Consider the following 10,935-nt stretch of genomic DNA (forward strand, 5'->3'; position numbering starts at 1 on the left):
ATGGATGCAGGCTCGGGGAAAAAGGCACCCGAGGGAACAGGATCAGTATCTGATCTTACCTTCTGCCAGCCATGTGCGAACGATGGCAAGATCATCTCTCCTGATGCCTTCTGTACCGTCTGCAAGGAGTTCCTGTGTTCTAACTGTGCCCGAGTACACAGGAATATGAAGTTTACCAAAAGCCACGCTCTCAAGGACAAGAGTACCATGTTTTCTTCATTCCAACCAGAGAGTGAGATTAAGTATTTTACAGAAACATGTGAGCGTCATGCCGAAGAGTTCATAAAATACTTTTGTCCAAATCATGAGGTACCTCTGTGTGGAGACTGCTTGGCTGAGAAAGTACACAGCTCATGCACTATTGAAAGAATTTCTCAAGTGGCAAAGCGGTACAAAGAGGGTGCAGAATACAACAACCTGAAAACAGGACTTGTCCAGACGGCTAGTGACATCGGCAAACTTTTACACGACATACAGGCGATCATGAAATCAGTTGACGAAGAAAGCTTTACCAATATCAATGAGCTTCGCAAATTCAGGAATGAAATGAACCAGTACCTGGATAAAAGGGAAAACGAACTTTTGGCAGAAATTGATCAGAAGAAACAAACATCCAAGACACTGCTAAATGAATTGAAATCAAAATGCACAAACATGAACTCATCCATTGAGAAACTAAAGTCGGAGCTACAGGCACAGGACAACAATAGCAACCAGCTATTAATAGTAGGAAAGCGAGCTATAAAAGAGCTGGCGGGTTTCCAGGCAGCCCTAGAAGAGGTGAGCAGGAGGAGTGAAGTTCCGCGATACAAGTTTCACAGGGACCCCGCAACTGAACACTTAATAGCTTCTGAAAAAGCAATAGGACGGTTAGAAGAGGGCTATTCGACATCGGTGTTAGGGCAGCAACATGGACAAACGCAGACGAAGCAGGATCAACTGCATCAGGAGACGACGCAACAACACCAAAAACAGATGAAAGCTGTTTCACAAAAAGGTTTGCGTACAACAACTGACTAATTTGACATTTCCTAAGTAATGCAGTTTATAAGTATGTTTTCAAAAGCCTGTTGACGTCGCTCAAGTTAACCAGGCACGTTAACGTTACGTTAAAAACTATGTTGTAAAGTTCACAAAGTGCTTTACAGAAATGGCATATTGAGATTCTTCGACAAATATTATTTCGCAAATAAAATTGAGATACAAATAAACTTAAGCCATATAATTTTGAATGATATATACTTGTTTAGTTATAACAATACGGTATGTATATTTTACTTAATTTACAACCGTCATATTTCCAGGCGAATCAACTTCGGCGGTAGGGCAGCAAGAACGACAACAACAAAAGGAGCAGCAGCCACCGCAACTCGAGACGATGCAGCAACAACAAAAATACAAGAAAGGTGTACCACAGAAAGGTTTGTGTACAATCGCAGACAATTTTGACATTTCCTTACGTATTGCAGTTGATGAATCTGTTTTCAAAAATCTTGTTGACGTAATTCAAGCTAACCAGGCACGATGAAGTTACGTTAAAAACTATGTTGTAAAGTACTTAACAAAAGTAAAATAATAAAATACTACGACAAACCATATATCAAAAATAAAATTAAGATCCAAATAAACTTAAGGTGGAACGCGACTCTGAGAGAATTTTCGCGTTAATGTCTGAAATATACGAATAGAATAGCATATGTCCAGTTAGGGAATATTTTTACTTGTTCAATATTCGGAACTGTATTGAAACTACGAGTCTTCAAAATATACCACTGACGTCACTTTTGAGACGTCTGTCATATGTTTGCGTTCCAGCTACAATAACCGATATATTCATCAATTCTTCGTTCATCGCTATGAATTTTCCACCTCAAGTGCGTCTTATGAAAACGTTCACGGATATATATCTTTCTATGTCTTGTTTTGCGTTTTTAATTTAAAATTCGTCTAAAACGTCAATTTTCGCTGACAGAAGTGTGCCTTTCTTTAATTTGTGAAAAAAAACTGTTCGTTTATTGTTTTTATTCTTTTAAATACATTTATTCATTTTTTTATTACAAATCGCCTGATACTTAGAAAGATGTACCTTACCGACTACGTTTTTGCGCAATATCAAATAATCTAACCCCTATACCTTTTTCTTATTCAATATGTTTTGTATTAAAACGTTAATTATGACGTTAATCGAAATACTGTATATGTAAATTAGAGTTAAGTTTGTTAAAACCAATGATAAATATTATGTTACAGTTATTGTTTATTTTTGTGAAGTATTTAATTCAACATTGATTTCTTCTGTTGAAGTCCGAATAGTAAACATGCTCTAATCAGTATAGCACTGATTATAACTGAAAACATTAAATAGATTCTATAGGTCATTTTGTTACAGAGTGTTATAGCTCATGTACAAACATTAAGGCGTATCCCGTTGAATGCTATATACTATATTGTGTGGGTATTACAATACAGTATTTATAGTATAAAACTTATTTTGTACCAGTCATAATTCCAGGCGTTTACATATCGTATTACACTGGATTATAAATAGTTTCTATGAACTCATTTTATTAAGGGTTGTTATAGCTCACGTACAAACATCAAGGCGTATCTTATTGAATATGCTGTGGCTGAAAATACAAATAAAGGGGAAAAATGCACAGAAATGATTTTTGCATATTTGTGTTGTTTGATATATACTGTGCGTGGAAAAAAGTATAGAAAAAAATAACAGTGCAAAATGTGATTGTTGGGGTAAAATGTTGAAAATTGTAAATAAAAGTATGAATTTCTGGAATTTGTCTGTATCAAATTTGGATTTAGCAATAAAAAATCAGAAATAACTCTTTTTAATAGATATTATACAGCACCATAACATACCTAATGTTTAGGCACATCATATATTCATAAACATGATTTTTTGGGTAAAATGTTAGAAAATGTAATCAAAAGTATTTTTTCTGGGATTTGCCTATATCAAAATCAGATCTAACTATAGAAATTTCAGAATAACTATGTTTGTTAGATAGTATACAGCACCATAACATTTCTATTGTGTAGACTCATCATATATTGTTAAATGTGATTTTTGGGGTAAAATATTATAAAATATAAACAAAAATATGAATTTCTGGGATTTGTCGTTATCAAAAATAAATCTAGCAATAGAAATTCAGAATATTTATGTTTATTAGATATTATATAGCACCATAACATATCTAATGTATAGACACATTGTCTGTTGTGAAATAGGAATTTGGGGGAAAATGTTAATATATGTAAACAAAAGGATGAATTTCAGGAATTTGTTTACATTGAAATTAAATTTAGCAATAAAAAGTCCGTAATAACTGTATTTAATAGATAGTATACAGCAACATAACATACCTAATGTGTCGACTCATTATTTATTGTAAAATATGATATTTGGAGTAAAAAATTAAAAATGTATACTAATGTAAACAAAAATATGAATTTCTGGAATTTGTCCATATCAAAATTTAATTGAACAATAAATGTACCAGAATAATTTTGTTAACTACTTATCATACAGCACCATAACATACCTTATATATTTACACATTAGCTTTTGTGAAAAGTGAGTTTACCCTAAAAAAAATGTTGCAAATTTGACCAAGTTATTGACAAAATCCAGAATTTTTCATTTTATCTAATGTTTTAAACTTCTAACTGCAAAAATCACCTTTCACACAATACGATGTTTCTATACTTAAGATTTGCTATACTGTAATATGATACCTATTAAATAACTAATTCTTGCAGTATTCTAACAAAATTTGGCTAAATCATTGGCAAATTCCAGAAATTCTCACTTTTATTTAATTTTTCAAACATTTTGCCCCATAAATCTCATTTCTCACTCTACAATGTTTATATACTTAAGGTTTGTTGTACTGTACTATAATATCTATAAATTACAGTGATTATGGAAAACTGTATTGCAACAATTGACAAAATTCTTGGCAACTTCCAGAAAATCTCATTTCTATTTAATTTTTCAAACCTTTTACACCAAAACTCACACTTCACACAATACGTAGTTTTTAAACCATAGGTATAAAATACTGTAGTAAAATACCTATTAATTACAATAATTCTGATAATTTTATTGCGAAATTTGACAAAGTAATTGGCAAATCCCAGAATTTCTCATTTTCATTTATTTTTCCAAACATTTTACCCAAAAATCACATTTCACAAATTTACGTAGCTTCTATACTTAGGTATATTATAATATAGTATGATATCTATTATATACAACTGTTCTGGTGATTTTATTGTAAAATTGACAAAGTAATTGGCATATCCCAGAAATTCTCACTTTTATTTAATTTTTCCAACATTTTACCCCAAAAATCACATTTTGCACAATGTGATTGCTCTATATTTTTAGTATGTTAAATGTGATGCCTGATTTGACACAAATCCACCGAAAAAATTATGTGCATTTTTTCCCCCATTGTTTTATTTTCCCTGGAATATATACTAAACTGTGTGGGTATTACATTACAGTATTTATACTTATTCTGTACCGGTCATAATTCCATGCGCTATACATATCGTATACGGTTGTCCGTATTCCTCTTCTGTCAGTGCAACTCGGGTGTATTCTACTCTGCTGACGTGACATCATAGACAAATGTGACAATGCTGAAATGACGTAATAATACAAAATATTGTATAATTAAACTTATTTATTTTTATATAGAAAAAACATATGTCTTTTAAGTGACTAAGCCAGTAATATATATGATTAGGGTAACTAATATTGCGTTTTGATCTGAAATGTCGTATTCAACTCTCGTGGATTCTTGCGGTTATTAATTTCAGTGGCCTTGCGCCTCATGAAATCCAAATATGCAAAATCCGCTCCATTCTAATACACATTTCTAGACCAAAGGGCAACACTTATCTACCTTTTAGTTTCAGATAAATACATTTGCTCTGTATTACTTCATATTTACCCTAATCATTTTAAATCAACACTGCTACAGCAATGATGATTCATATTAGTATATTGAAACCTTTTCTCAAAAGTAAAAAACACATAATTAAAGTTCATATATATATATATATATATATATATATATATATATATATATATATATATATATATATACAAGTTAATAGTCTACAGAACTCCGAAAACGATTTTACACTGTACAATCCCGAATTTAATGTTTATAGACCATTGAGCTATTGTGCGAAGGTTTCATTTAAATAAACAGTTTGATGCGTTGTTAAGAAGAGGGCTAACTATTTGCCAACATAATAAAATGTTATTGATCTTTTTTCAGTGAAATGATTCAATAGTATGTATTCTATGTTTCCGACTGACCAATGTGCTTTAAGGTACTTTTGAATAACATTATATTCAATGGAAACTCGTTATGCAAAAATGATTTTCGCATTCTTTGATATTTTATATAAAAAAGATAGGCAACTACATACTATACGTCATTTTGTATATCATTGCGGTAAAATATAAGGACTATCGACAAAAGGACTTATTATAAAATTTTGAATGAAAGGATTTATTATTGTTATTATTATTAATAATAATAATAATAATATTATTATTATTATTATTATTATTATTATTATTATTATTATTATTATTATTATTATTATTCATTTTAAAATGTGATGAAACAAAACATTTTTTTTTATTTGTGTTTTTTATGGTAATGTTTACTTTCAGACCACTTCAAAGGCAGTTCAGACCTAAGCCAGGCAAAGTTCATCAGACAGCCAGACATATCTGTGAAGACATCAGATGATACCCGTGACTTCTGGCTGACCAGTATGGCCCTTCTGTCCAGAGGCAGGCTCCTTCTGGCTGACCGCTACAATTGCTCAGTAAAGCTTGTGGACACCACTACCAAAAAGATGGTGTCCCAGGTGAAACTTCCAGGTGGTCCGTGGGACCTGTGTCTCCTGCCCGGGGACAGGGCAGCCGTCACTCTGCCTAAAGAGGGAAAGATACAGTTCGTATCTACTCAGGGAAATGAAACATTACTGGATATTGTTAAAGTAGATAGAGAATGTCGTGGAATAGATTTCTGTGATGACAAATTGCTAGTATCCTTCTCCTTCCCAGCCAAGGTTGTGTTGATGGACATGAAGGGAAAGGTGAAGAAGAGTGCGGACAAAGACAGCAGTGGAAAATCTTTGTTTCAATATCCTGAGTATCTGACAGTGACCAGAGAGAGCCAGACTCCTCCAGTTATATATGTCTCGAACGGGGGCACCAACACCATAACCAAGCTGAGCATCTCACTAGAGGTGCTCCAGTCATATAAGATCCGTTACTGAAATACCCACGTGGCCTGACAGCCGTATGGGACAACCAGCTGCTCGTGTGTGGGGAGGACAGTCACAACATCATGTTACTGAACACGCTCACCGGCAAGATAACCCAACTGCTGGGGAGGGAAGAGGGGATAGAGTGGCCACACAGTGTGGCTTACCGTTCACTGAGGAAGATGTTGTTTGTCACCTGCAAACAGTATCATAGACCTGATTCGGATTATTTCGTAAAAGTATTCAACTTAGTATAGATCATGTATGTCAATTAATATGAGAGAAATTTGTATCAGTTGTGAAGTAATTGTAATGTTCAGGAATAATTCTAATGTATAATATTATACTGACAATACGTATACACAATGTTTTATTTCACATATCGCGCGATTCAATTACTGTGAGAGTATTTGACAGAACTTGACTTTTAAATTATTTTGAATTCTAACAGTTTTCATTAGGGACAAGTCGTGTAGTAATGTGTTATAAGAAAATAATATACGAGTATGAGAATGTGTATTATTAAATTGAAATGTTAGTAGCTGATTGTGTATGAAATATACCAACAAGTTGGTTTCTTACTTGTGAATGTTTAATAAAAAAAATGTAATTGTGTAATAGAATGATTCAGAATATAGATAATAGAGTTAGAGACACGATGTGTCATTTTTCATGCAGTTTGTATTTAGTAAATACGAAGTTTAAAATGTGTTTATATTGAAATTAAACATACATGTATGTATCCCTATACATGTATATTGAATGAATAATTCTATAAACATTGACCTAAGTGTGAATTCTTTCCAAAAAAGATGGATTGAATTATTTGAACAGACATTGACCATAGTTAAAATAGTTTCTACATATATGAATTGAATGATTAAACAGATATTGACCAATGTGCAACTTGATTCCTCATATATTTATTGAATAAATCATACAAACATTGGTGAACTAGATGTAACTAATGCCAAAAAAGGGTTTAAATGGACTCGCTCATGTTTTTGACCAAAACATAATTCCCAAGAAATGCATCTGAACTGAGTTATCGTATTATTAGTTTACTGTTTGAAACCTTAATAACAGCAAAAGATATAATTAAAGTACAGTCAAATCTCGTTGGCTCGAACTCGCTTGGCTCGAATTCATTGTAAGCTCGAACTGACATAAATGACCGATTTCATTATACTGAAGGAAAGCATTACCGCTTGGCTAGAATTTTTCGAGGCTCGAGTTATTTTCGACGGTCCTCGGATGTTCGAGCCAACGGGGTTTTACTGTATAAAAAGAAATTCTGGTCTTATTTGACAGCATTATTAATGTGATAAACCCCCGCTGGTACAGTCAAAATATTTTTAGAAAATCGAAAACTCGGCCACTCGAACTGATTCTCAAGTTTCTGGATTTTCGAAACCATCTTAAATTAATTGAAAGCGTCGTGTGATAATGTCGATCAACCAATCTCACTACAGCCTTAAGCTAATTTGTAACAGCTGTGGAAATTGTGGAATTCAAAGACAATTTGTTTAGTTTTTATCAACATTTGTTTAAGAGGTGCAGCTGTCATAGATTTAACACTCCTGGTGATAGCAAACACTTAAATTCGTATGAACATAAATCCAAAGAAGTGCATTCTCCAAACCATGCACGAGTCCCTTTAAAATACAACTGTAAGTTTGTGTGCTGTGTATCATAACGGGCATTTGAACGGCATGGAAGGCATTACCTATGTCCAATTGACATTCAACATAAAATATATTTCATTTTGTTTGTAAATTTGCTAGAAAGAAGTGTCAGATTTTTTCCCCACCTTTTCTAAAATAACTTCTACACTTCGGTAAGTGCAAAAAAGATGCTATCTAACACCATACGATTTCTCAAAACGAGTGATACATTTGGCGCATCTCGACTACCGATATTTCATCATAAAGTAATGGAAATTGGTTTAGAGATGCCTGCATTAAGTTATATAACGATAACATTACCAATTTCAAAACATGTGTAAATTATTTAGTTTGCGGAAAATAAGCTGTGTGTCTTTGGATAATTGTGCACGTTTCTTTACGCCCATCGACTGGCTTTAGGTGAACATTTCTTCGTTAAATGCCTGGAACTTCCTTCATTTTTATGAACTATTATTTAGTCTGTAATTCAGCCTTTCGAGTTATGTAAAATAAATATGAGTTTTCAGGGAAAGTTTTTTTTTTAATTTATCAATCAATTTGAAACAATGCGCTCAAAAATATATTTTAACGTTGCTGACGTCAACGTTGTTTTGGTGTACGTTGTCGTAATGATGGCGTCAAATAGGGATATTTTGAGGAATTGAATGCCGAGAGAACGGCATTTGTGTAACAAAAACGAGATGCTATAGTAACGTTAAGCAAATGAAACGGAAATATGTTTTCCTATATCAAAAGGTGTCTTTGATGGATTTGCATAAATGGTTGATAAGTTCATCGGTTGAATAAACACTGGAGATGATGCATGTACTCGTACATACATAATGGTAATATAATGATTTATTTTACCTCGTGATGATTATTTTAAGATGGAAACATTACATAATAGTGCTAAGATATGTTATATACATGTGATTAAGAACCATTTAACATTCCTGAATGATAATGATGATCCGTGTTAGGATCAAACACGGGACCCTATGATCAAGAGTTCGATTCGCTTTCCATTCGGCCTTTGCCGTCGATTTTATATTTTAATATTGCGGTGTCAACTGAAATTAATCATATTCATTTTGAAGTTACCATTGATTTTTTTTCATCACATATCTCAGTATTTTTCAATTTGCATCTGCCGCTTTGTCAATTGATTAATATGGCAGTTCTGCGGTCAATGCAAGATTTCGATGTAGCTCGAAAACACTGCCGGGCGATCCCGTGAGACTCACGCACAAACACATGCATGCATGCACATAATTATACGCACATGTGCGAGACTGTTTTATTGCACACAAACATAATCACGCAATCTTGGTCAGTCCCGCGACTACAACTTATTTTGATCTAAAACTTTAAATATGAGTATGTTAAGTTAACGGACTATTCCGTTAAACTGGTGGAAATATTGATCTGAAATATAAAAAACCGATGTTCTGGAAACGTTTTACATTTCCAAAACATGACCATCACAAACCTTTATTCTTTGTGATAGTTCGATCGCCTTAATATTTAGAAATGGACGGAGCGAGCCATTCTCGATCGTTTAGATTTCACTCTATGTTATCCAATTGACTTAGAATGAAACTTTTTAACGTGCAATCTGAGTTCATGTCTGTCGAAACCGTGCACTTGCCCAATAAAACCGGAAACAGCGTCATACTTGCAGGTGGCTGTATTCTGCCATTCGTCACATCGCTTACCGGAATTGCGATACATGGAGAGCAACCGATGCAGCTTTTGACACAAGCCATTATCACATTTAAGGTTTTGCGTATAGTTAGAAGCTATGCAAAGTAGTCTTTCTTGGATGTACGAGGGGGAGTCAATAAGTTCGTGAACGACCCCTTTTTGTCGCTTATTGTACATCTTTTTTTTCTTGAATTGTTTTTAACATCATATTTCACATGTGATTTAATAAATATGAAAATGAATTACTAACTTATTTCATATTTTAATTTTTTTTATATTGATTTATTATTATACACTGTCAACAACGCGGCGTACTTTGAAATGGCGCTGTATCTAACATAACACTGTTATATAAAGTACGTCATTTTTGCGGAAAAAGAGCGTGTGATTCAGGCGAGACTTTTACTGACGTCACTTTGACGTGTCGATCATGTATATACGAAGTTTTGACGTCATACCATCAACAACAATGGTGCGCTGACCTTTTAAAATACCCACACTAGGATTATCTTTAAGTAAATGACGTCAATGGATAACGTTGAGAAGCGGGCTGTCATTAAGCATTGCGTTACAGTCGGAATGACGCCCACCGACACGCTCAAGTTCATGAACCAGGGAAACGCCGGACAATCATGTAAGCGAAGTTTAGTTTACAAGTGGCACGGGAGATTTTCAAATGGGAGAGAGGACATCAACGATGACAAACGAGCAGAAAGACCGGTAACCAGTGACTCATTGAAGCTAGCTGTTGCATCCAAGCTTTCTACCGACATACGAAGGAGCATCGACGAACTTGCAGATATGTTTACTTTATCGCACGGCACAATGCATAAAATAATTACAAACGATCTGGGAATGAGGAAAGTCTCAGCACGATGGGTGCCGCGACTTTTGTCGGAAAATGAAAAAAAACGTGCGCGTGGAAACGTCACAGTGCTTTCTGGCACGTCGCGCCAGAGAAGGCGACCATTTCTTAAATAAAATCGTCACATGCGATGAAACATGGTTACACTTCTATTACCCAGAAACAAAAGCTGAGTGAATGGTATGGAAACGACCCTCTTCACCGCTACCAAAGAAAGTAAAGGTCATCTAGTCAGCGAAAAAAGTGATGTTCCTCGTCTTCATGGATCACCGGGGCATACTCATGTCACATGCCATCCCCACTGACAAGACCGTCAACGCGGGTTATTATCAGAAGGTAAACAGTATTAAAAGTCTAAAAATATTGTTTTATTAGTTGGAT

The 10,935-nt window shown here is 34.1% G+C and overlaps 1 protein-coding gene across 1 annotated transcript; it reads left to right on the forward strand.

The window, feature by feature from the left end:
* Positions 1–6,333, forward strand: LOC128216401 (E3 ubiquitin-protein ligase TRIM33-like). Its single transcript, XM_052922960.1, has 3 exons — positions 1–997; positions 1,305–1,421; positions 5,720–6,333. Exons 1-3 carry the CDS (start codon positions 1–3, stop codon positions 6,331–6,333), a joined length of 1,728 nt encoding a protein of 575 aa, XP_052778920.1.
* Positions 6,334–10,935: the final 4,602 nt, after the last annotated feature.

The sequence above is a fragment of the Mya arenaria genome, chromosome 14 (assembly GCF_026914265.1).
Source record: "Mya arenaria isolate MELC-2E11 chromosome 14, ASM2691426v1".
Lineage (NCBI taxonomy): Eukaryota > Metazoa > Mollusca > Bivalvia > Myida > Myidae > Mya > Mya arenaria.

Excerpts from the sequence above, each read along its gene's own strand:
- LOC128216401 (XM_052922960.1), top strand. The coding sequence starts at position 1 with ATGGATGCAGGCTCGGGGAAAAAGGCACCCGAGGGAACAGGATCAGTA. Across the intron at positions 998-1,304 it reads GAAAGCTGTTTCACAAAAAG|GCGAATCAACTTCGGCGGTA; the intron begins GTTTGCGTACAA and ends TCATATTTCCAG. Across the intron at positions 1,422-5,719 it reads GAAAGGTGTACCACAGAAAG|ACCACTTCAAAGGCAGTTCA; the intron begins GTTTGTGTACAA and ends GTTTACTTTCAG.